Source organism: Podarcis vaucheri, assembly GCF_965113315.1.
Source record: "Podarcis vaucheri genome assembly, chromosome: 2".
NCBI lineage: Eukaryota > Metazoa > Chordata > Lepidosauria > Squamata > Lacertidae > Podarcis > Podarcis vaucheri.
Window position 1 is genome coordinate 272,039 of NC_138760.1, and position 27,090 is coordinate 299,128.

Genomic DNA, 27,090 nt, shown 5'->3' on the forward strand with positions numbered 1-27,090 from the left:
TACTTCTGAGGGTTGTGTGATAGATCTTTCACATGGTAAATAGAAGAGTTGGACTTTGCTTACTGTGAAAGATGTTTAATATGGTTTAATCTTACAAAAAACATTTTATGCACATCATGTACCACTCAAGTTTAAATGATACTAGAACATGGTGATTTAAATTTTTAACATTTGGTTAGCTGGCCTAAAAAGTGTGTTTTAATGCAGAATTTCTGAAGACAAGCTAGGAAACAATGCTCCCCAAGAGAAAGAAGGAAGGAAAAGCAAACCAAAAACCGATCTCATGCAGCTAGTTGTGATTAAAAAAATAAAACTGCTTCTGAGATCATACAATTTTTGGAAAGAAGGTGTCAAGAAATCTGCAGAGAAGAAACTGTAAATATCCTTGCCTTTTACTCTTACTCAAGCAAAGATGGAGAACCTGGGGGCCTCCTGATGCTGCTGGAATACAGCTCCCATCTTCCCTGATCACACTGGCAATGCTAGCTGGGTCTGATGATAGTTGGAGTCCAAAAACAGCTGGAGGACCACAGGTTCCCCCAGCCCATGCCTATAGTTAGATTTGTAAACTGCTTGGGGTACAGTTAAATATTTTCCTTTCCTCACTATGAGAAGCTATATTGCCACCATAACCACCAGCAGCAATAAAAATATTGGACTAGATTCAATTAAATAAGTTGTGCTAGTGGGAGCCAGCATGACTCATGCTAGTGCAAATGGGCATGCCCCCCCATTCTGCTCCAGAGAAGCACATTGAAGTGGAAACCCTTCCTTTCAGACAAGCAGAAATTCTTACACTGATGGCATGATCTTCTTAGCACTACTTTGAACTCCACCCATTTGCAGAATAACAAAGCACTTTACGTATTCCTGCTGATATCTATCAATATAGAATTTAATTTCTGAAGTGCTTTATTCCTCCACTTTCCTTCCAATTGCTCTCCACAGGGCTCCTTTCACATCCCTGTTCCTCAGGCTGTAGATCATGGGATTGAGCATGGGAGTGACGATCCCATAAAACACAGCCACTACTTTTTCCTTGTCAGTGAATGTTTTGGCTTGAGGCCTGAGGTACATGGCCAAGGTTGTGCCATAGAAAATTCCCACCACAGCCAGATGAGAACCACAGGTTGACAAGGCCTTACTACGGCCTTGTGATGAGCGGATACGCAGAACAGCGACACCAATGCGACCATAGGTCACCAAAACAAAGGAGAAGGGGAACACCAGAGTGAAGACACTGGTTACCATCATGCTGACTCCACTGGCTTGGGTATTAGAGCAGGCCAATTTCAACACTGCCTGGAGCTCACATTTGAAATGATTCACCACATTGGGCCCACACAAGCGTGCCTGCATACTGAAAAAGGGAACAATGGTCAGGAGGAAAGAGCTAGACCACAGGCTGACTGCCAGAGAGATGCACAACTTTTGGCTCATGATTAAGCTGTAACGTAAAGGTAAAGGTAAAGGTACCCCTGCCCGAACGGGCCAGTCTTGACAGACTCTGGGGTTTGTGCGCCCATCTCACATCTATTGGCCGGGGGCCAGCGCTGTCCGCAGACACTTCCGGGTCACGTGGCCAGCGTGACAACGCTGCTCTGGCGAGCCAGAGCCGCACACGGAACGCCGTTTACCTTCCCGCTGGTAAGCGGTACCTATTTATCTACTTGCCCCCGGGGGTGCTTTCGAACTGCTAGGTGGGCAGGCGCTGGGACCGAGCAGCGGGAGCGCACCCCGCCGCGGGGATTCGAACCGCCGACCTTTCGACCGGCAAGCCCTAGGCGCTGAGGCTTTAGAGGGTAGCATATTGCCACAAGACGGTCATACGCCATCATTGCTAGCAAAAGGCACTCGGCCACTGCCAAAAACAGAGCAATGCTCATTTGTGCAAAGCATCTGCCCTTGGGGATTGTGGGCCTGTCTGTGAAGCAGTGGGCCAGCATCTGTGGGACAGAGGTGGTGACATAGCAGACATCAATGAGGGAGAGGTTGCTGAGGAAGAAATACATGGGTGTATGGAGGTGCAAATCCATCACAATGAGCACCACAATAAGTCCATTCCCAGCTACAGCAACCATGTACATCAGCAAGAAGAGAATAAACAAAACAGCACGTGCTTTGGGGTTTCTGGAGAGGCCTATTAGAACGAATTCAGTCACTGCAGTTGTGTTGCCCCATTCTTCCATGTTACCTGTAAAAAGTGATATCAAATATCATTGGACCTCATGTAGGACATTCCAGCCCTTCTGTTTATTTCCTCAGTTGTGAAATGTTATAAATGGAAAACAAATTTAAAGTTCATGTGTAGAGATCATAACTAAGTCCCAGCCACTAATGAAAGGCAAATGTAAAGCTTTTGTTGATTAATCTAATTTTGTTGTTGTTTGGTCGTTTAGTTGTGTCCGACTCTTCGTGACCCCATGGACCAGGTCAGATCCCCTTCATGGATCACTGCCTTGTCGTGGCGAAGGGGCTTGAATAACTCAGAGAAGCTATGAGCTATGCCGTGCAGGGCCACCCAAGATGGACAGGTCATAGTGGAGAGTTTTGACCAAACGTGATCCACCTGGAGCAGGAACCGGCAAGCCACTCCAGTATACCTGCCAAGAAAACTCCATGGGCAAAGACAACAGGCATATAATCTAATTTAGGTGATACATTAATATTCACCAGGTTGTACTGCAAACTGACTAACATTTGATAGCAGATTAAGAAATTCAATTGGCTCTGTGTAATTAGGAAACCATAGAGGGTATTTTCCCTTTCTTCATTTGAATTTGGAGGGTGCATTGTACTGGTTTGCACTATGCAGAAGCAGTGGTGAAAAAAGTCCATGTGTTCCCTATGAAATCTTTGGAGAAGATAACACTTTCCCTCCATTCTACTGAGTATTGGATATTGTGTATGCATCCATTAATGCCAAACAAGCATAGATCCCCAGGTCACAACATGCATTGGGGAGGCGACAACCATACATTCACCACCAGTCAAGCCATGAAGGGTGAAATAATTTGCAAGCAAACTCACTCCACCTCACCCAAAGCCTCATTTAATTCATGTTGTAATGAAAGCCAAGAATAATCTCAGATTTAACCTTTGGGGGGGATATTAAGGTGCCCTCCAGATGTTTCTGGATCACAACTCCCATCATCCCTGGCCTTTGGCCAAGCTGGCTGGGTGAGCGCCAGCGATTAATGGCGGATTTCCCTCCGAGCTCCGGAGGGAGTCTGCTCCGCGAGTTCGGGTCTTGCCGCTACGGCGAAGCGGGGACCCCAAAAAATCACAGGCGGCGAAGCCTGTGAGCGAGGAGACTCGGCGGGCACCTTTGCGCCCCCCCAAAACCGGGAGGAAGCCTTTTTAAAGGCTTCGGAACGGCAGCGGGTGAGTGGCGCGGTGTTGAGAGTCGTCACCCGGTCTGTGGAGCGAAGCCGCGTCGCCATTATCGGAGAGCGCTGATTTCTTCCTGAAAATTGGATTTAAAAGCAACTACCCGTGAGTAGGTTTTAAAGACTTAACTGGATTCGGAACAAATTAACAAGAAATTGGGCACTGAAACGGGAAAGGTATAAAAAGGAAGTCTGCCTTTCCGGTCTGCAGACAGATCAAAGCAAAGAGACTGCAAAGCTGTAACTTAAGATGGGCTAACTTTTGAAAACGAGTAAATCCCACATCAAAAAAAGCAACCCCCCTCTTGCATGCAGGAGCTGAGGGGGAGAAAGAGGTACCGTATTTTTCGCTCTATAACACGCACCCGACCATAACACGCACGTAGCTTTTAGAGGAGGAAAATCCATAGGCATGCCACCCGTAGGCATTCCCTCCATAGCACGCACAGACATTTCCCCTTACTTTTTAGGAGGAAAAAAGTGAGTGTTATGGTGCAAAAAATACGGTACTTTATATACCTGCTTGAAAAGGAAAGAGTGAAAATTTATCTGCCGTTTTTAACCCTGGGAACGGACTGCCTGACAGGGAAGCCGACTGGAGGGCTGTCAATTTGCTGAGGGGAAAACTTTAAAACTGACGTTTGATGTAACTCTGTGGAAAGATACAGTATTACTGGACTGCCTTTTGTTGTTGTTTAGTCGTTTAGTCGTGTCCGACTCTTCGTGACCCCATGGACCAGAGCACGCCAGGCACTTCTGTCTTCCACTGCCTCCCGCAGTTTGATCAAACTCATGCTGGTAGCTTCAAGAACACCATCCAACCATCTCATTCTCTGTCGTCCCCTTCTCCTTGTGCCCTCCATCTTTCCCAACATCAGGGTCTTTTCCAGGGAGTCTTCTCTTCTCATGAGGTGGCCAAAGTATTGGAGCCTCAGCTTCACGATCTGTCCTTCCAGTGAGCGCTCAGGGCTGATTTCCTTCAGAATGGAGAGGTTTGATCTTCTTGCAGTCCATGGGACTCTCAAGAGTCTCCTCCAGCACCATAATTCAAAAGCATCAATTCTTCGGCGATCAGCCTTCTTTATGGTCCAGCTCTCACTTCCATACATCACTACTGGGAAAACCATGGCTTTTACTATACGGACCTTTGTTGGCAAGGTGATGTCTCTGCTTTTTAAGATTTTGTCTAGGTTTTGTCTTCCGGTTCCGGTCGCGGACGGCGAGGAAGCGCGGAAAGCCAAGCTAAGGGCTTTCCGAATATCTCGGAGATAAGGGGTGTCGCAAGGGCACTGCGCCCCCCAAAAAATTGGAAGCCCAGGGGGGAACCCCTGGGGGAAGGTTTCCCAGCGGCGCGGAGCGGCGTTTTACATCCGCGGGTCCTCCCCGTACACCAGAGAGGAGAGACAGGGCGGAGCCGCAGGCGCACAATGGGGAATTACCGTCTCCGAGCTACGATGCCTCAAGCTTCCACCGAAAATTGCGACGAGCCACTACGGGTTTAAAACGGATACCCCATCGTTTCTGGACTTAAAACAACAAAGAAGAGAAGGAGTAAAGATGGGTGAGTCCGGGTATTAACTGCTTTACATACGGTCCCCACCCGACAGAGGGCGAAAAGGGCGCAGATTCAGAGAAGCACAGTTAGTAAGAAAGCAGAATAACTCATAACGACCGAACTGTGTATGCGCAGAAGGAGGAGGGTTATTTTTTCTCTTTACAGACTTAACTAAAGGAACGAACTGAACTTCCATTTATCGGAAGTTCAAAGACTGTTTGCCTAAGTGACGTATATTTTCGCTAGGAACTTGAAGTGGATCCACGAGTACATTTGGACGCTTATTTGGATGCTTATTTCGGGATATTGCTCAAGTTTTGTTTCCCTCTGTGACTCTTTATTGGCGAGCCAGTGGGCACACACAGCGGTAAGCGTCAAGGGAACAAACTCAAGAGAACAGGAGAAGCACAAAGGGGAGGAGACAAACAGAATATGGTCACACCCTGAAGAGACTTACTGCTGATAGCCGGGGATAATTGCTGATTAAGGACTATACCAGCTCTCCCTTTTTATTTACTTAAGATATATGGGACTTTTACTTAAGATATATGGGATTTCTCCTTTTGGGCCGATGTAAGAGTCTTCTGTTAATGTTGTAAAGGAAGTTAAAGACGGATATCTATTTGTAATAGAAGTAACAAAACCCCATCTTCTCCTTAGTGACTTAGACTGATTGTCACTTATGGTCTTTTGTAAACTGGTGTATACCCCCTCACTTATTTAATCTCTACCCCCTCCCCCTCCACCTAACTAACTTAGTAGTAGCTCAACTCTCTGTACAGATATTGTTATATCCCTCTACTAGCCTCCCTGATTGACCTCTCTTTTGTATATCCTGCAAAGTTTACACAATGACCCGTCTGTTCCCCCTCCACCCTTTGGCCTCCCCATGTGCGTCTTTTGGATAACTTCCCCGATATTTTGGTATTCTGGAGATAAGGGACTCTGTTAAGTTTTGGGTACTTTGTGTGGGAATTTGTTGGGAGTATAATGGTACTCTTCTAGGTAACTAAACAGACTATCTGGGACAGCCGCACAGAGGGGAATAAGGAGATTGTGAGCCCTTAAAGGGAGAGAACCAGCACTGGAAAGTTCAACGGGTAAATAGGAGCAAAAATGCAGGGGAAGAATGGGAAAGGGGGGGGGAACACCAGGGGAAAGAAAAATCTCAAGACAAGAAGAAATTAAAGACTTGGATTTTCTGTGGTTAAAAATTAAGGAGGAACTCAAGCAGAACGAAAACAATATAGAGAATAAATTAGAGGAAATGCAAGATAGGATAGACAAAAGAATAGAGGGAGCTATAGGAGAGCTTGGAAAGAAAGTTCAAGAGTTAACAGTCAAAGCAAAGACATTTGAGGAATCTAACAAAAAAATTCAAAAAGACATGAGAGAACAGAAAAGGGAGACAGAGAAAATGAAGGAGGAGTTGCGAGAGTTGAACAAATCACAGGAGCAGATATGGGACAATATTGCGATGACTGAAATGCGACAAAGACAAATGCACTTAAAATTTAGAGGCATAGAGGAAGAAATGAAAGAGAATATTAAAGAAAAAATAACTATAGAACTAGCAAAATGGCTAGAGATCAAAGAAGAGGAGGTCGCGTATACAATAGAAAACGCCTTTAGGATTAAAATGAGAACACACCAGAACAAAACCAGGAAGTCCATTGGGGATTGCCTAGTAATGTTTAACTCAATAGGAATGAGGAATCTGATACTTAAAACAAGTTATCATAAAAAGCTAGTAATAGGCGGTAGACCAATAATTGTCCTGAAAGAGATTCCGGTCAGGCTACTACGCAAGAGGGAAGGGTACAGACACATAATAGGTGTCCTGAGAAGGAACAACATCCAATATAGATGGGAATTCCCTGAGGGAATTGCTTTCTTTTTCAAAGACAAGAGATTCAAACTGAACAGCTCGTTAGAGGTAGAGAAGTTCCTGAGAAGATACGAGAAGGAACTTACCAAAAAGGAGAGTGGAATATTGGATAGAAAGGACGTGAGGGAGGGAGGAGGTGAGGGAGGGGGGAGGGTGAGGCTGCAGAGAGGGGAGGGGGAAGGAGAAGGAGAGGAGGTTGAGGGGGAAAGTGTAGCGGAAGGGGAAGAAACAGGGGAAGAAACAGAGGAAGAGGAAGAAAAAAAGAATTAATAATCGGACACAAACGCTACATCTTTCCTAAATAATGTCTTTAACTTTTTTAACATGGAATGTCAACGGTCTAAATGAGAAATCCAAAAGAAATAAAATATTGAAAGTTTTGAAAAATAAGAAATGTGATGTGGTATGCTGCCAAGAGACCCATGTGGCTAAAAGGCATAAACATATACTGATCAATAAAAAGCTGGGAAAGGAGTTTATTAACTCAGAAGTGAATAAAAAGAGAGGGTTGGTCATCTATGCTAAAGAGAAACTGGAACCTAAAGTAATATGCAAAGATGAGGAGGGGAGGATCCTAGGGATCCAGATTACCAACCAAGGGGAAAGATTTAACGTAGTATCGATATATGCCCCTAATACAAATAAAACCGAGTTCTACAAAAAAACTGGAACAAATGCTATTAGAATTAGAAAATTATAAACTAATTTTACTAGGGGACCTGAATGGAGTCCCGGAACCTAATATTGACAGAAGCGAAAAGAGAAGGAAAGGGAAGCAAGGGAAACTCCCAAAAACTTTTGATGATCTCCAAGAAAATTTAGATCTATTGGACATTTGGAGATACAAAAACCCTACAGAGAAACAGTTTACCCATTTCTCTGGAGTACACCAGAGCTGGGGCAGAATAGACCAGATCTGGGTCTCCAGAGAGCTTACGCTGAGAGCGGGGAGGTGTATAATAGAGCCCAGAACATTATCGGATCATAATTCAATTTTTTTGGAAATAAAAGGTACTCCATCAGGCCCGTATAGATGGAGAATGAACGATTATCTACTGGAACAAGATGAGATTACTGATAAGGCAAAGAATGTTTTGAAAGAATATTTTGACCATAACCTGCATAAAGAAACAAAAATTAATGTGGTCTGGGATGCCAGTAAGGCAGTCCTTAGAGGCTTTTTGATCCAACAGAACAAATTTAGGAAGAATTTGAGAGAAGCAAAGAAGGAAGAGGTAGTTAAGCAACTAAAAGAAGTAGAGGACAAATTAACAAAAAACCCTGGGGATGAGAGGTATATTCAAATCTATAAATTATTACAAACTCAATACTCAACACTGCTTAATCGTGAAATAGAATGGGGAATAAAGACGATGAAACAAAGATATTTCGAATCAGCAAATAAAACTGGTAAGTTGCTAGCGTGGCAACTGAGGAAAAGGCAAAAGCAAAAGGTGATTAATAAAATTAAATTTGAAGATCAAATAATAGAGGACCCCAGTGAGATCAAAGAAAAGTTCCTTCAATACTACGAAAATCTGTATAAAAAGAAAGAGGCGGAAGATACAAACGAGATAGGTAGGTATCTGGAAAGGAACGGGAAAGAAGACCTAACAGATGAGGAAAAGATAATGCTAAATGAACCAGTAACGATGGATGAGGTCAGAGATGCAATCAAGAAAATGAAACCCGGAAAAGCCCCTGGCCCAGATGGCCTCTCTCAAAAATATTATAAAACCTTAGAGGAACATCTGATCCCGGTACTCTGTAGTGTAATTAACAATATCCTCCAAGGAGGGGAAATGCCGGATTCGTGGAGAGAGGCATATATCACATTAATACCCAAAGCAGACTCCGAAATACTTAACATAGCAAACTACAGACCAATATCATTGCTCAATAATGATTACAAGATTTTTGCAGGAATAATGGCAAACAGGTTAAAGAAATATCTGAATAGAGCAATCCATAGGGACCAAGCCGGATTTCTGCCGGGTAGGCAGATAAAGGAGAATGTGAGGCATGTAGTTAACATAATTGAATATTTGGACCTTAGGATTGATATCCCTGCCGCCCTAATCTTTATAGATGCCAAAAAGGCTTTTGATAATGTATCCTGGGAATTCCTCATTAAATGTATGGAGAGGGTGGGAATAAGAGGGCCATTCCTAGAGGGCATTAGAGCAATCTACTCAAACCAGAAAGCGAAACTTAGTATTAACGGTAATTTAACAAACTCATTTAAGATCACAAAAGGTACAAGGCAGGGGTGTCCATTATCACCCCTGTTTTTAACATGGTACTGGAGGTTATATTGAACAAGATTAGAGGTACTCCGGAAATAAGAGGGATTAAGATAGGTAAAAAAGAATACAAGGTTAAGGCTTACGCCGACGACCTAGTAATATCAATAGAAGAACCTCTAGAGAGGATAAATGCAATCATTGATGCAATGGAGGAATTTGGGGGACTATCTGGGTTCAAATTGAATAAAACAAAAACAAAAATGCTGGTAAAGAACTTAGACGAACAATCAAAAAACAGAATTGAACTAGAATCTGGGATAAAGACATCAAAAAAGGTTAAGTATCTGGGTATTTGGCTCTCAACGAAAAATATAAATTTGGTGGAGGACAATTACAACAGAACATGGAGAGAATGTAAAAGAGATCTGGATAGTTGGAGTAGACTACACCTCTCATGGGAAGGCAGAATGGCCGCCATCAAGATGAACATCCTCCCCAAAATGATATTTCTATTCCAAAATATCCCGGTAATCAGGGGTACAACGATGTTTAAGAACTGGCAGAGGACCCTTTCTAGATTTATTTGGCAGGGCAAAAGGGCCAGAATTAAGTATAAGCTGCTTACGGATAAAAGAGATAGAGGTGGATTTGCGCTACCGAACCTACAACTATACTATGAGGCCTCGTGTTTATGCTGGGTGAAGGAATGGATTGTACTGGACAACACCGACTTACTGGATTTGGAGGGTTTTAATGCTAGGTATGGATGGCATGCTTACCTATGGCAGGATAAGGGGAGAGTGCACAAAGGTTTTTCTAGTCATATCATAAGAGGGGCGCTACTGGAAGTGTGGAACAGATGTAAGAACTTGGTAGAAAAAGATACCCCTTTATGGCTGTCACCTATAGATATTCTAGTAAGTAAAAAAGTGAATATGGAAGGTAGAAGATGGACCTATGCCGAACTTTTGAAAAGATCTGAGAAAGGTTGGGAAATTAGGCCCTACGAAGAGTTAAAAGATAAATTAACGGGGTGGATACAATTCCACCAAATTAGCTCTTTATGGAATGAACACAAAAAAGCTGGGATGAGCAAAAACAAATCCAAATTCCAGTTAGAAATAATAGAAGGGAAGTCTAAACACCTAACTAAAATGTATAACCAACTATTAGACTGGGATACTATGGATGAGGAAGTTAAAGAAGTTATGATCAAGTGGGCCATAGACATAGGACATCCCCTAGAATATGATAAATGGAAAAAACTATGGACCAAGGATATGAAATTCTCAGCATGTGTCAGCCTCCGAGAGAACATGGAAAAGATGATGTACCGTTGGTACATCACTCCAACAAAATTAGCTAAAATGTATAAAACCGGAGACAAGACCTGTTGGAAGTGCCAAAAGAAAGAGGGAGACTTCTTTCATATGTGGTGGTCTTGTGATGTAGTAAAGAAGTTTTGGGGCTCTGTCTATGACGAATTAAAAAAGATGCTAAAGTACACCTTCCCAAAAAAACCCGAAGCATTCCTTTTAGGAATGACGGGTAGTGAGATCAATAAGGATGACCAAACCTTATTTCAGTACGCAACCGTAGCCGCTAGGGTGCTGCTAGCGCAGAAATGGAAAAACCCCAGCATCCCAACAATTATGGACTGGCGAACCAAACTAATTGAATATATTGACTTAGCAATAATGACGCAGAAGATTAGGCATCAGAAAAATACGAAATTTATTAATGACTGGAATAAATTTTTTTCATACATGGAGATGACATTAGGAAATACCAAAGTCACAGTAGGTATAATTTAAAAGCTGTGAGGTAAAACATGACGATTAGTATAAGACACTGCTGTAAATATCGTTGAGATAGAGGTCTCGTCGTGGTGGTGGGAAGTCAAGGATCGGATATATTGTATATCGATTTTTGAACTATTTTATTGTCTTTTTATCTTTTTTGTGATTTGCTTTAATATTAACAATGTATATGTATTTTTTAGAGGTTGGGTTACAATAAAAACTTTTTAAAACTTAAAAAAAAAAAAAGATTTTGTCTAGGTTTGCCATCGCCTTTCTCCCAAAGAGCAGGCGTCTTTTAATTTCGTGACTGCTGTCACCATCTGCACTGATCATGGAGCCCAAGAAAGTAAAATCTCTCACTGCCTCCATTTCTTCCCCTTCTATTTGCCAGGAGGTGATGGGCCCAGTGGCCATGATCTTCGTTTTTTTGATGTTGAGCTTCAGACCATATTTTGCGCTCTCCTCTTTCACCCTCATTAAAAGGTTCTTTAATTCCTCTTCACTTTCTGCCATCAAGGTTGTGTCATCTGCATATCTGAGGTTGTTGATATTTCTTCCGGCAATCTTAATTCCGGCTTGGGATTCATCCAGCCCAGCCTTTCGCATGATGAATTCTGCATATAAGTTAAATAAGCAAGGAGACAATATACAGCCTTGCCGTACTCCTTTCCCAATTTGGAACCAATCAGTTGTTCCATATCCAGTTCTAACTGTAGCTTCTTGTCCCACATAGAGATTTCTCAGGAGACAGATGAGGTGATCAGGCACTCCCATTTCTTTAAGAACTTGCCATAGTTTGCTGTGGTCAACACAGTCAAAGGCTTTTGCATAGTCAATGAAGCAGAAGTAGATGTCTTTCTGGAACTCTCTAGCTTTCTCCATAATCCAGCGCATGTTTGCAATTTGGTCTCTGGTTCCTCTGCCTCTTCTAAATCCAGCTTGCACTTCTGGGAGTTCTCGGTCCACATACTGCTTGAGCCTTCCTTGTAGAATTTTAAGCATAACCTTGCTAGCGTGTGAAATGAGTGCAATTGTGCGGTAGTTGGAGCATTCTTTGGCACTGCCTTTCTTTGGGATTGGGATGTAGACTGATCTTCTCCAATCCTCTGGCCACTGCTGAGTTTTCCAAACTTGCTGGCATATTGAGTGTAGCACCTTAACAGCATCATCTTTTAAAATTTTAAACAGTTCAGCTGGAATACCATCACTTCCACTGGCCTTGTTATTTGCAGTGCTTTCTAAGGCCCATTTGACTTCACTCTCCAGGATGTCTGGCTCAAGGTCAGCAACCACACTACCTGGGGTGTACGAGACATCCATATCTTTCTGGTATAATTCCTCTGTGTATTCTTGCCACCTCTTCTTGATGTCTTCTGCTTCAGTTAGGTCTTTACCACTTTTGTCCTTTATTATGGTAATCTTTGTACGAAATGTTCCTTTCATATTTCCGATTTTCTTGAACAGATCTCTGGTTCTTCCCATTCTGTTGCTTTCCTCTATTTCTTTGCATTGCTCGTTTAAGAAGGCCTTCTTGTCTCTCCTTGCTATTCTTTGGAAATCTGCATTCAATTTCTTGTATCTTTCATTATCTCCCTCGCATTTTGCTTGCCTTCTCTCCCCCGCTATTTGTAAGGCCTCGTTGGACAGCCACTTTGCTTTCTTGCATTTCTTTTTCATTGGGATGGTTTTAGTTGCTGCCTCCTGTATAATGTTGCGAGCCTCCACCCATAGTTCTTCAGGCACTCTGTCCAGCAAATCTAAATCCTTAAACCTGTTCCTCACTTCCACTGTGTATTCATAAGGGATTTGGTTTAGATTGTATCTTACCTGTCCAGTGGTTTTTCCTACTTTCTTCAGTTTAAGCTCAAATTTTGCTATAAGAAGCTGATGATCTGAGCCACAGTCAGCTCCAGGTCTTGTTTTTGCTGACTGTATAGAGCTTCTCCATCTTTGGCTGCAGAGAATATAATCAATCTGATTTCGATGTTGCCCATCTGAGGATGTCCATGTGTAGAGTCGTCTCTTGTGTTGTTGGAAAAGCGTGTTTGTGATGACCAGCTTGTTCTCTTGGCAGAACTCTATTAGCCTTTGCCCTGCTTCGTTTTGATCTCCAAGGCCAAACTTGCCAGTTGTTCCTTTTATCTCTTGATTCCCTACTTTAGCATTCCAATCCCCTATAATGAGCAGAACATCCTTCTTTGGTGTCACTTCTATAAGGTCTTGTAAGTCTTCATAGAATTGGTCAATTTCAGTTTCTTCAGCACCAGTAGTTGGTGCATAAACTTGGATTACTGTGATGTTAAAAGGTCTGCCTTGGATTCGTATCGAGATCATTCTATCATTTTTGAGACTGCATCCCAGTACAGCTTTCGCCATTCTTTTGTTGACTATGAGGGCCACTCCATTTCTTTTACGGGTTTCTTGCCCACAGTAGTAGATATGATAGTCATCCGAACTGAATTCGCCCATTCCCGTCCATTTTAGCTCACTGATGCCCAGGATGTCAATATTTATTCTCGCCATCTCATTTTTGACCACATCCAACTTACCCAGGTTCATTGTTCTTACATTCCAGGTTCCTATGCAATATTTTTCTTTACAGCATTGGACTTTCCTTTTGCTTCCATGCATATCCGCAACTGAGCGTCCTTTCGGCTTTGGCCCAGCCGCTTCATCAGCTCTGGATCTACTTGTACTTGTCCTCCGCTCTTCCCCAGTAGCATGTTGGACACCTTCCGACCTGAGGGGCTCATCTTCCAGCGTCATAACTTTTATATGCCTGTTGTCTTTGTCCATGGAGTTTTCTTGGCAGGGATACTGGAGTGGCTTGCCGGTTCCTACTCCAGGTGGATCACGTTTGGTCAAAACTCTCCACTATGACCTGTTCATAGTGTTCAATTGGGACTGCCTTTAGCTTGGAATAATTTTGAAATTGAAACTGTGGCTTTTTCTGAGACTTTGGGGACTTTTAAAGGAGACATTTTGTTGCTAAAATTGTAAAGTGAAGTTGGAAGTATCCCCCCCTAGAGGAGATTCTGTTGTAACAGTAACAGTTAAGACATTAGCAGCTAAGCCACTGGAAATTTCCTTTTGAAAACAAATCCACAAGCGTGGGACTGACCTTGGCTGTGTGTGAGAGTGTTATGGCAGATGAAAGAATCACTAGGTCTGGAAGACAATACAAGACTGACACTCAACACCAGCGAAGGGCCTCAGTATCTGGGGGCATAGGAGCAGCTGCAGCTGTGCAAATAAAATCAAAAGCTATGCCATCAGACGCAGTGGCACAAGCACTTTGCAAAATTAATGAATCTTTGGAATTCTTAACGAAACAGGGAGCTGAAACAATTAAACAAGGCCTAGAAACTAATAAACAAGTGGCTGAAACCAACAAACAAGTGGCTGAGATCTCTTCAAAAATTGATTTGAATACCACAAGCATTAATGAATTGGGAAAGAAGGTGAGCTCTAATACACAGTCCATTGAAAAACTTTTAGAGGAATCGGCTACAATATTAAAATCTGCTCCCACAATATTAAAATCTGTTAAAATCTGGCCTGAAGGTGCTATTCACCAGCTGCAGGACTGTTTTGAGAGAACCAATTGGGATATTTTCGATAGTTCAGACCTGGAGGAGCACACGGCGGCAGTTCTGTGCTATATCAATCACTGCACAGACACTGTCACAGTAAATAAATCCATCCGGTTTTACCCCAATCAGAAACCCTGGATGAATAGAGAGGTCCAGTGCCTGTTGCGGGAAAGGAACAGGGCTTTCAGGTCGTGCGAGGTGCAGCTTTACAGTGTAGCAAGAGCAAACTTGAGGAGGGGTATTCGACGGGCAAAATTGGACTATAGGCTGAGGATTGAGGATAATTTAAGGAGCAACAACACAAGACAGATGTGGCAGGGGATTCAGCATATTACCAACTACAAACCTAACCTTGGTGCTGTCGACGGTGACCCCTGGCTGGCAGAGGAGCTTAACCTCTTCTTTGCTCGCTTCGAGAAGGAGCCACCTGAGACGCCGGTATTACAGCCACCAGCCCATAGGGGCCCCTCATTCACGGTAGAGGAACATGAGGTGAGACAGGTTTTGAGGATGGCGAATCCGAGGAAGGCGGCTGGACCTGATGGCATCACTGGAAAGGTGTTGAAGGGCTGTGCGGATCAGCTGGCGAGGGTCTTTACTAAGATCTTCAATAAGTCCTTACACCAGTCTATTGTCCCACCCTGCCTGAAGTCGTCAACTATCGTCCCTCTGCCTAAAAAATCCACAATCAGTAGTTTGAATGACTATAGACCAGTTGCACTGACTCCAATCATCATGAAGTGTTTTGAGAAACTGGTGCGCCGTCACATTATCTCCTGTCTTCCATCAACTTTTGACAACTACCAGTTTGCATACAGAGCAAATAGATCCACAGAAGACGCCATCAATACCACTCTCCATGCTGCTCTGTCCCATCTGGAGCAGCCGGGGAGTTATGTGAGGCTGCTGTTTGTGGATTTTAGCTCTGCTTTCAACACTATCCTCCCCCATAGACTAGTGTCCAAGCTAGAGGCGATTGGACTCTCCAACTCCACCTGTCTCTGGGTTTTGGATTTTTTGTCAGAACGTTCCCAGAGGGTTAGAGTAGGGTCACACATGTCCACAGCCCTTAGCCTTAACACCGGCTCACCACAGGGTTGTGTGTTGAGTCCCCTGCTCTACACTATCTATATGTATGACTGTACAGCCATCTATTCCAGCAACAAAATCATCAAGTTTGCTGATGACACTACGGTGGTAGGGCTCATTTCAGGAGGGGATGAGTCCGCCTATCGGGACGAGGTGGAGCGGCTCTGTGTTTGGTGTGGAGAGAACAATCTGGCTCTTAATACGGCTAAGACCAAGGAATTGGTGGTGGATTACAGGGGAAAAAAGGCGGACATTCAGCCCTTGTATATCAACGGGGAACGGGTGGAGAGGGTGGCGGAATTCAGGTTTTTGGGAGTAGCTATCGATCAGGGCATGACTTGGAGCGCACATACCACTGCTCTGGTGAAGAAGGCCCAGCAGAGAATTTATTTCCTCAGACTTTTAAAGAAGAACAATCTGAGTGAGAGACTGCTGGTGTCCTTCTACCGAGGCTCCATAGAGAGCATTCTTACATACTGTATTTGTGCTTGGTTCTCCAGTTGTACAGCTAGGGAGAGGAAGGTGCTCCAGAAGGTCATAACCACAGCCCAAAGGATTATTGGTCATCCTCTCCCATCTTTGGAAGAACTGTACGGTTCCCGTTGTCTTAGGAAAGCAAATAACATCCTGCAGGATTCATCTCACCCGGGACACTGTCTGTTTGCACTACTGCCTTCTGGCAGAAGATATAGAAACATCAAGTCAAAGACAAATAGACTGAAAAACAGTTTCTATCCAAGAGCTGTGGCCCTTTTGAATGCTGTAACTCGTTAGTGTGACCTGGGAGTTTGATGGGTGTGGTGTGGGTGTGGCTGGAATGTGGTTTGTTTGGTTGTTGTTGTTGTCTTGCTTTTGTTGTTTTAAGGGATGGCATCCAATTTCGTTGCACTTTGTGCAATGTTGCACTTGTGTAATGACAATAAAGAATCTATCTATCTATCTATCTATCTATCTATCTATCTACAACTCGAAAGATTGCAGAGGAAGCCAAAGGTATCGCAGAGGAAGCTAAAGGCATTGCATCTGCTATCCAGGAGATGATACCACCAGAATGGAAGCAAAGGCTGTGAAAAAACTCAATATGGAGGCCAAATGGCCGAAATATTGGGAGATTTTGGAACAAGAGGGGGATAAACTGAAACTGCAGAGTTTTGAGAAATTAAAAGACAAAGTGCGAGATTGGCTCCATTATTATCAAATAATGGAGGTTTATAAGTTGGACAGGAAAATTGGCTTCTAGGTGGAAAAATCAAAATTAGAAACAGAACTGATAGAACCCAATACTAAGAATTTGTCAAGAATGTATAACTTGCTGTTGAAATGGAATACACAAGATGAAACAGTGAAATCAGCTATGATTAAGTGGGCACAAGATATTGTTCATAACATTATGTTTGCTGACTGGGAACAGTTGTGGACCACCGGTATGAAATTTACGGCATGTAATGCCTTAAAGGAAAATATTATGAAAATGATTTATAGGTGGTACATGACTGTCAGGGAACTGACATCAGAGGGAAAGGAGGTGATAGGGCTCCCAGAGACGGGGAGAGACTCAACAGCCAAAGCAGGGACCAGCAGGGGGAGCGCGGGGTCTCTGGAGGAGGATCTCAGTAATACTGAGAGAGACGCAGCAACGCAGGCAGGAAGCAGGGGAGAGAAAGGGGTGAGAGACACGTCCAGCGAAAATAGTGGGGAGGTGTCAGAAGCAACTGCAGGGAGACCCATGCTTCGGCGGAAGCTGTCACGTCGTGAGTCCAGGAGACGTGTTTCCGTTAAGGAACTTCTTTGTTGGAGGCGTTTCCGCAAACAGCCACTGTCGGACTCTAATAGTGACTAGAGCAGACATGTCTGAGGAGCTCTGTTACACACAGAGGTTTGTGGGGCCGCACAAACTCTGAAGGGGCACCATTTTAAGCACAAGCAGCTAATCATCCCCTGATAGCAGTCCGACAGTCTCTGTACGCTGCCTGTGCAGGAGAAAGCATCATGAGCGACCCAGCCGGAGCCGGAGTAGCAGGGGGAGGAGCTGATCCAAGCTTGGAAGAAAGATACCGAGCATTGGAGGTCCAACTGGCGCTGCAGACGGCGAGGCTCGAGGAGAGGAGGGCTCAAGATGCAGACAAGAAGGGGAGAACCACTCAGTTCCCCAGAAAGGTACCAGGATTGGTGCAGAAGTTTGGGGGGGACCCCAAGGATTACCATGCCTTTAGGACTGAAATGCAATATGCCCTGAATGTCCAGTTTGATGAGTTCCCTGATGAGGAATCTCGAGTTGCTTTTGTAATTGGGCATCTTGAGAAGGGCGCGCGAGACTGGGTTCGACCCCTGATGGCAACGCACAACGATATCCTAAAGGACACTATGAAATTCTTTCGTGCAATGGATATCATGTTTTCCAGCGACATTGAGGAAGGGGCGGTGCGCAGACAGTTAATGGCTTGCAAGCAGGGAAGCAGATCTGTCCGTGAGTACTGGACTGAATTTACCATGCTGATTCACAGATTGGGGTGGGATTTATCGGCAGCACCCATTCAGATGCTATTTGAAGAAGGTCTTTCTTCAGCTGTGAAAGACGAGCTGGCCAGGAGCCCCAGGGCGGTGTCTATGGATCAGCTGACCAAATCTGCGCTGACCATTGGAGCGCGCCAGGAGGCAAGAGCCTTGGAGAGGCGGGAAGGGAGAGGGGAACGTTGGAAGGAGTTACGCATTCCAGACATTCCTGAGCCAGCTTTCCCGCCGGCAGAGCCGATGGAAATCGGAACAGCCCGCGCGCGCGCAGTTTCAAAGCCCAGTGAGGGGGCGAAGAAGGAGGGAAAGGGAGCCCGGAAATGCTATCTCTGCCAACAGCCAGGCCACTTTGCCAGAGTCTGCCCCCAGAGGAAGGAATGGCAAGGAATGGTGGGAGCTGTTGAGGGGGAAGAGCAGGGAGAAACGGAGCAGGTAAAAGCCAACGCCTGGTTGCCATCAGGGCACTGCAGCCAGGTCAAAGAGCAGTGAAAGTGCCCCTTCCCCAAGTGCCAGTGCCAGAAGCTCCTCGACCTGCTCTAGTGATTGAAGTGTCGCTAGAGCTGCAAAATGGACACCCCCTAAAAATAAAGGCACTGTTGGACTCAGGCAGCTCCTGCAATTTTATGAGCAAGGAGTTTGCTGCTGAACACCAGATACAGACTATCCCTTTAAGCAACCCCCTGCAGGTGACCACGATCGATGGCAGGGAACTGTTGGGAGGAGGAGTCAGCTTGCAGACCATCCCAATGATAATGAGGGTGGCAAGGCACACAGAACTGATAGCGTTTAATGTGGCCACCTTGGGAGGTGCTCCCATTATTTTGGGAATGAGCTGGCTAGCCCTACATGATCCGCTGGTGGGCTGGCATCAAAGAGTGGTTTCCTTCGGTTCCGCACATTGCTTAGAACACTGCAGGGGGGAAAAGGGGTCAGCAGGGGCCCAAGCCACCCTGGCAGGGACTGAAGTAATGGAGAAGGGGAAGGTGCCACCACAGTATGCTGATCTCAGCGACGTGTTCAGCGAGAAGGAAGCTGACCAACTACCTCCGCATAGACCCTTTGATTGCCAGATCAATTTACTCCCCGGAGCACAGCTTCCTGTAGGCAAGTTGTATGCCATGTCAGACAGGGAAATGCAGGAGTTGCGAGCGTTCATTGACAAGAACCTGAAGAGAGGCTTCATCAGAGAGTCCAAGGCAGCGGGGGGTAGCCCAGTGTTTTTTGTGGACAAAAAACACACGGACAAGCCGAGGCTGGTATGTGACTTTCGGGCCTTAAATGCAGTGACCGAGCCGGCGGCTTTTCCTATGCCCAGGATTGATGATATTTTGACCAGGGTGCGGAAGGGAAAGATTTTTACAAAGCTGGACCTAAGGGGGGCGTACAACCTGATACGTATAAGGAAAGGGGATGAATGGAAGACCACCATGTTCACCCCTTTGGGGGCATTTGAATACTTAGTTATGCCTTTTGGATTACAAACAGGCTCCGCGTGTTTTCAAGCTTTCATGAACCACGTACTGGGGCCTTTGCTCTACAAGAATTGCGTGGCCTTCTTAGATGACGTGTTGGTGTATTCGGAGAATGAGGAGCAACATGTGAGAGACGTCAGAGAAGTGTTGAGCAGGCTGCAAGCCAACAGACTGTGGGTGAAACTGGAGAAGTGTCAGTTTCATACCAAGGAGGTGGAATTCCTGGGGTACCGCTTGTCAGATAAGGGGTTGGCCATGGACCCCGGCAAGGTTCAAGCGGTGCTGGAATGGAAAACACCCAAGACCAAGAAGGATGTGCAGAGGTTCCTAGGGTTTGGAAACTTTTATCGTAAGTTCATCCGAAACTTCGCCCACCTGACGGCGCCCATCACGGACTGTCTCAGCAGCAAAAAGAAGTTTGTTTGGACGGGGGAGGCGGAGCGAGCGTTTGAGGAACTGAAAAGGGCCTTCGCCTCTGACGAACAACTTCTACATGTGGATTTACAAAAAAAGCTGAGGGTCGAAACAGACGCGTCGGACAGAGCCATAGGGGCGGTGCTTCTTCTGCAGCCGGGGAAGGAGGGGTCAGAGTGGCGACCGTGTGCCTTCTTTTCGCGAAAGCTGAACAAGTCTGAGAGGAACTACACGGTGTACGACCGGGAACTTCTTGCAATTTATGAGGCCTTCCGGAGATGGAGGCACCTACTAATTGGTGCACAACAGAAGGTGCAAGTGTGCACGGACCATAAGAATCTAGAGTATTGGAGAACTGCGCGAGTGCTCAACCAACGGCAGTTGAGATGGGCCCAGGAGTTCTCCAAATTTAACTTTGAGATTTGTTACGTACCAGGCCCGGAGAACGTTAGGGCGGACGCTCTCTCACGCAAACCTGAATATTTGGAGGGAGAGGGTGCACCCGAAGAGACCCATGTCATTCCCGAGGACCGCTGGGTGTGTGGGGCGGCATTGGTGGGGCAAAGGGAACTGGTAGAGGGAACGGGGCAGGATGAATACGCCCAGGACAAACTCAGGAGTCTTAGGAGGGAGGGAGACAAACCCGGGGGTTTTGAGGAGAGAAATGGGGCGTTGTACTACAAGGGAGCGTTATACATACCTGAAGGGGAATTGAGGGAAAAGGTACTCAAGCAACTGCACGATAACCCCACAGCAGGGCATTTTGGGCAACACAAAACCATGTGGCTGGTTACCAGGGAATTCTGGTGGCCCAAGGTTAGGGAAGATGTACGGGAGTATGTGAGAGGGTGTGACCGATGCCAACGAGCCAAGGGGGAGAGGCGGGCGCCGGCAGGTTTATTAGAACCACTACCCACGCCGGAAAGACCGTGGGAGGCAGTGGCAATAGATTTCATGACTGATCTGCCCAGGTCCAAAGGGAAAACAGCCATTATGGTGGTGGTAGATCTGTTAACCAAGATGGCCCACTTTATAGCCTGCTCACATGCGGTCACAGCAGAAGAAACCGCCAAATTGTTTGTGGAAAATGTGTTTAGGTTGCATGGCGCCCCCTTGAGGGTGGTTTCGGACCGAGGGAAACAATTTACTTCCAGGTTCTGGAGGAAGCTCATGAGCTTACTGCATGTAGAGGTTAATTTCTCTACTGCCCGTCATCCAGAAACCAACGGGCAGGCGGAAAGAGCTAATGGTGTCCTCCAGCAATATTTGAGGTGTTATGTTAATGACAGAGAGAATGATTGGGTGGAGAAGCTGGCGTTGGCAGAATTTGCTTACAACAATGCAGAGAACGTGTCCACGGGGATGAGCCCTTTTTTGGCCAATCACGGGTGTCATCCCCGAGCCTTCCCAGGGGGGGAGGGGGAGAACTGGAGCGTTCCAGCAGCAGAACAGTTCGTTGAAGAAATGGAAGCGATCCATCGCCAACTCCAACTTAATTTAAACCGGGCGAAGGAGGAATATAAGAGGCAGGCAGACAAAACCAGAAGGGAAGGGGAAAGCATTAGGGTGGGAGACCAGGTGTGGCTGTCCACCCAAGGGTTACCATTTAAAGGAGGTTGTAAGAAGTTAAGACCCAAAAGACTGGGCCCATTTGAAGTCACGCAACAGGTCAACCCAGTGGCTTTCAGACTCCGGTTACCGAACCACATGAAGTTGCACCCAGTGTTCCACAGATCGTTGCTGTCACCGTATATAGGGGACAGAGAGGGGAGGGTCAATAGGGGACCAGCGATGGAGGAAAAAGAACACAGCTACCATGTAGCGGAGATTCTAGATTCCAGGTGGAAGGGAGAGCAAGTAGAGTATTTGGTAATGTGGGAAGGGGAACCGGAGTCGGAAAACACCTGGGTCAGGGCAGAGGATGTAGATGACGAGGTTCTAATTGAAACTTTTCATCAGAGATTCCCTCGTAAACCCCAGCCAGTGGCGAGGTTCCGGAGGGAATACTTCGCCACCACCGACGAAGAAGAGGAGTTGGAGGGGTTCTCTGATTCCGAGGTGGAGGAGGATTCAGCGAGTCGGAACGAAGACCGATGGAGGGAAATGTTCGAGACGTCTGAAGATGAAGAGGATTCGTTTCGGGGTTTCAGCTCCTCACCGCCCAGAGGAGAGGGAGGGGGCGGGGGGGAAGGGGGCCCTGGAGGGGAGGTGGATGTCAGGGAACTGACATCAGAGGGAAAGGAGGTGATAGGGCTCCCAGAGACGGGGAGAGACTCAACAGCCAAAGCAGGGACCAGCAGGGGGAGCGCGGGGTCTCTGGAGGAGGATCTCAGTAATACTGAGAGAGACGCAGCAACGCAGGCAGGAAGCAGGGGAGAGAAAGGGGTGAGAGACACGTCCAGCGAAAATAGTGGGGAGGTGTCAGAAGCAACTGCAGGGAGACCCATGCTTCGGCGGAAGCTGTCACGTCGTGAGTCCAGGAGACGTGTTTCCGTTAAGGAACTTCTTTGTTGGAGGCGTTTCCGCAAACAGCCACTGTCGGACTCTAATAGTGACTAGAGCAGACATGTCTGAGGAGCTCTGTTACACACAGAGGTTTGTGGGGCCGCACAAACTCTGAAGGGGCACCATTTTAAGCACAAGCAGCTAATCATCCCCTGATAATGACCCCAGTCAAGCTTGCAAAAATTTACCACTTGCCTGATAATAAATGTTGGAAATGTAAAGAAACTGAAGGTACTTTTTTTCACCTTTGGTGGACGTGCCCAAAGATTAAGGCTTTCTGGGAAACGATATATAATGAAATGAAAAAGGTATTTAAATATACCTTCCTTAAGAAACCAGAGGCCTTTCTCTTGGGCATTGTTGGCCAATTGGTGCCAAAGAAAGACAGAACATTCTTTATGCATGCTACAACAGCAGCAGGAATACTCATTGCAAAGTATTGGAAGACACAAGATCTACCCACCTTGGAAGAATGGCAGATGAAGGTGATAGACTACATGGGATTGGCAGAAATGACTGGCAGAATCCGAGACCAGGGAAAAGAGACGGCGGAGGAAGATTGGAAGAAATTTAAGAACTATCTTAAGAAACATTGCAAAATTAATGAGTGCTAGAATGATGTGGTTTTAGAAATCAAGTGGAGTACAGCTATAAAGATTAAGTTAAAAGAAAAGAAAGGTTGACAATTAGATAAAATTAAGGGTGAGGATTTGCTGAACTAATTATTTGAAATGGGAACGCAGAAAGGGGAGGTATGAGGAGGTTGGTGAAGTAAGTTTTAAGAAAATAAGGTTCTGAAATTATACTTGTTCTTTTTTTGTCTGTGTTTGTGTGTTTTGTTTGTTTGATATGATTTGTGAAACTTCAATAAATATCTTTTTTTTAAAAAAAAAAGAACGGACCTCTGGAACGAATTAAGTACGTAACCAGAGGTACCACTGTACTTGGGTGTTGCCCTGACATATCTGTCTATGCTAATCTAGTGTAACCATCCACTTTTGTGACATGTTAGTGATGTAGCAATGATGTATTGATGCTGCTGTGCGAACTGTATTCTGGGATATGGTGGCAAAGTTTTAAAAGTGAATGTCACCCCATGCTCAGGGTTCTTACTGCTGTTTGAACCTGTTGCGCAACAATAAAGGATCTAAGTCTAAAAAAAAACAAAAAACAAAAACAAAACCCAGATGTCTGTACAGCCATATGGGTAATCACTCACTCATGGCATATGGACTGGAATAGATTTTATTCTGTGTTTTATATATCACTAATATTTTCAGTTTTATTTCTAAACACTTTAAAGATTTATCTGTCCAAAAACAAACAAGCAAACAAACTGCTCCAAACTAGATAACAAATGGCTGACCTACTTACTGGTTAAAACATTGAGAGGATCATTTTGCTGTTCTTTCATAAGGGAGGTTCACTATAGTTTGGTCCTTGTGTTCATTTTATACATAGCTCCAGGTCAGATTTCATGCTTTATCGTCAATCTATATTAGGGTTGTCAAACGTCTGGAACTTCCTGGACATATTCAGAATACTGCAGTCGTCAGCAGTGTCTGAGCAAAAATTGGCCAAAAAAGGCCTGGAAAATCCGGACATATGGTAGCCCATGTTGGCAGTTTCATTTTTGCCTGTTTCCCATAAAAGTAGCTCAAAAATTGCATTTTAAGCTCAACAACTTTGGGCAAAACTAAACTTTTTTTTTAGTTAACCACTCAACAACTTTTCTGTTTGAAATATGGCAACCCTATATTATATTATGAGCCTATAAACTTGTCTTTCTCAAACTAGAGCTTTCCACATATTGGACTTGGTCAATGTTCAGGGATGAAGGCAAGTGTAGTTCAACACCTAGACAATGCCAAGTGGTGGAATATGCCAGTAAGTGTGGTAGTTCTGTCACCTTTTGATTTTAAAAAATCTGGTTCTTGACTGTGGTCAGTGGCGGGGTCTGAACTGTAGTATTCTGAATGATAGAGCCTGGTTAACTCTAGTGGGAGTTGAGCTGATAACAAACCCTTTTCTTCCTTGTTTTGCTTTTTGCATTGGTACTTAGAGATATAGAGAGTTTAGCTTGGTACAGGAACTGCACAAGTCAATAGAGCAAGAACAACCCCCTGAGATGCTACTGCCAATTTGCAAAATCCAGCCATAGTTAAGCACCTTTAAGAGCTGGTGATTTCTATGGGACAGAGATAGTCATGGACGTACAACCCTCTCTGAATGGTTCATATCTCTCTCTCTCTCTCTCTCACACACACACACACACACACACACACACCACAAACAGACAAATTTCAGAGAGAATCTATATTTTAAATATTCTTCACTGAAGTCCTGCAACATTTAGAGAGCACCAGGTTGGGGAAAAGTCCTGTAAGTGTGACAGTCTTGCCAACCCCTGTCAAATTGCTGTGCCAATATCAGTCTTTTGTCCTTCAGCTCAGCAGACTTTAAAAAAAACCCTCTTAAGTCTGATCTCCTCAAAATGGCTCTGTATTTTACAAAATAAATAATCCTAGTTGCATTTTAAGAATGGCTGAAAATTTGCAGATACAGGATGGCAGGATTTCAAACATGCAGCAGCCACTGCATCACAACTACTGCTCCATTCAGTTCAGGGCAGGCAGAAGTGTGTGTGTGTGTGTGTGTGTGTGTGTGTGTGTGTGTGTGTGTGTACGCGCGCGCATGTACACACACACACACACACACACACACTTATATCCTTTGTGCATGGACTCATTAGTTTCATAGAAATAAATGGGGCCACTGGAACACAGAGAGAACATCTCTGTCAGGGTCAGAAGGGCAACTAAAGACAATACTTTTAGCACCTGATGATATTAGTTGGAGAGAGAGTACCTACGTTACACTGATATTTTTATTAGCTGCAGAGAGTTAGTCATGTGCTTACCTCCTTCACTGAAATAAGAGGAAGTCACAAATAATATATTAATTACTGGATCCTATTCAAAGTTTGGATTTGGGGACATCAGCCCCTTCCCACACCACACAAAACCAACCCACCTGAGAGAACCCACGTATGAAGTATTGTTTTCAAAGAATGGATTTTATTACCTTCACACCACAAGCTACTTAGCAGAGAATGTATTGCAGATTTGCCCATTTTTGAAAACCTAAGCAAGCTGTTGGGCTGTATTTGACTTAGTGGTTCACATATTGTTCAGATCTTCCTTCAAACCAAACCTCCCCCACTCCTCTCACACTTGCTAGCTTTACTCACAAGGAGCAAACTAAAACATTTGTTTGTTTGTTTGTTTGTTTGTTTGTTTGTTTGTTTGTTTGTTTGTAGTATTTCCTTAGGAGATTTTTCTCCTGCTCTTTGACTTTGACACACTGAAGGTGTTTCACAAAAACAAGAGACAGAAAGTGCAGTAAAGAAGAAGAAGAAGAAGAAGAAGAAGAAGAAGAAGAAGAAGAAGAAGAAGAAGAAGAAACAAGGCTCTAACAACATGTTTGCATCACAGTGTATTTGGGGAGATGAAGCAACCATATAAAATATCTCTAAGTGTATTCTTTAGGTCCTGAATTAGTGCATGTAGATTCTCAACTCAAAAAGATACTCTTCGTCACCCTTATATTTTATGGAATATCTGTCTACCATAAGGGTCTCCTTCTATATTGAAAGACCATATACAACAGTTTACTAGAAACAGCGTCAAACACATCTTCAAAACTTTTTATCACACTTACCTCTCAAAAAAATCACTCCACTGTGAATGCGCTTGAACATTCAGCAAACATCCGTTTTAACTTAGTCCTACTTATTGAAATTTAAATCTTTAGATGACTCACTAGTGTTGTAGAATCTTCATCTGGCTAAGAACAAAACATAGTTTCGTTGGAACCAATTAAGATTTACATTTTTATGGTATGGCCAAAGTATTTATATTATCTCCAAACATTTTTAAATCCATGATCTTATGTTGGAAATTCAGAACTGTTTATGAGATTCCAGAGGGACCACATCCCATGAGAATAATTAATGAAGCTAGAAGCAACTTCTAAGAATTTGCAACACCAAAATATCAAACATAAACTGAAAAGGATATGACTTTTATCTAGGCTTCTTAAAAGTGCACATTGTGTTGCAGAAATTCACTCAAGTTCTGAACTCCTGAACCCTTGAATTTGGTAATTGCTATATCAGATTTTTTTCTGATGAAAAAAGTACCAAACATTTGGCTCAATAGCTTCTTAAATTTACAGCACTAAAATATCAATGATAGACTTAAAGAATGGGAGGAGATATTTCAGTGTTGCATTATTATGATCTTTCCATCAGTGTGAGCATCGCACTTTGTCAGTTGGAACAATCTCCCCCCCTGCTGTTCTGGGGGTTCTCCTGACCTTCCAGAATGGATATGATGGAAGTGCAGAGGTACTTGTGGGGTGAATGGGGAAACCTGACTTTGGGCTAGCGGAAGTCCTTGCACGGGCTTTTGCTGGCACATCAGGTTAGTTGAAGCCGGCCTCATGTGACTTTCCTCTATTTTTTCATTTCAGTTCACTTTTAATTTGTATACTTCCTTTCTGTTTTACACAAGGCAGTTTACAACAACGAAATATACAACAAAGATCACACACCTTATAATCTGA

At 44.4% G+C, this 27,090-nt stretch overlaps 1 protein-coding gene across 1 annotated transcript; it reads right to left on the minus strand.

The window, feature by feature from the left end:
* On the minus strand, positions 1-27,090 carry LOC309527596 (olfactory receptor 13H1-like). Its single transcript, XM_082214418.1, has 3 exons — positions 26,185-27,090; positions 1,780-2,194; positions 1-1,456 (listed from the first exon to the last, which is right to left on the minus strand). The coding sequence occupies exons 1-3, from the start codon at positions 26,222-26,224 to the stop codon at positions 913-915; spliced, it is 999 nt and encodes a 332-aa protein (XP_082070544.1). The 5' UTR covers positions 26,225-27,090; the 3' UTR covers positions 1-912.

Coding starts and splice junctions, on each gene's coding strand:
- LOC309527596 (XM_082214418.1), bottom strand. CDS start 26,224: ATGTTCAAGCGCATTCACAGTGGAGTGATTTTTTTGAGAG. Junction 2,195..26,184: donor TGGAGTGATTTTTTTGAGAG/GTAAGTGTGATA, acceptor CACTTTTTACAG/GTAACATGGAAGAATGGGGC. Junction 1,457..1,779: donor CTAAAGCCTCAGCGCCTAGG/GCTTGCCGGTCG, acceptor ACCTTTACCTTT/ACGTTACAGCTTAATCATGA.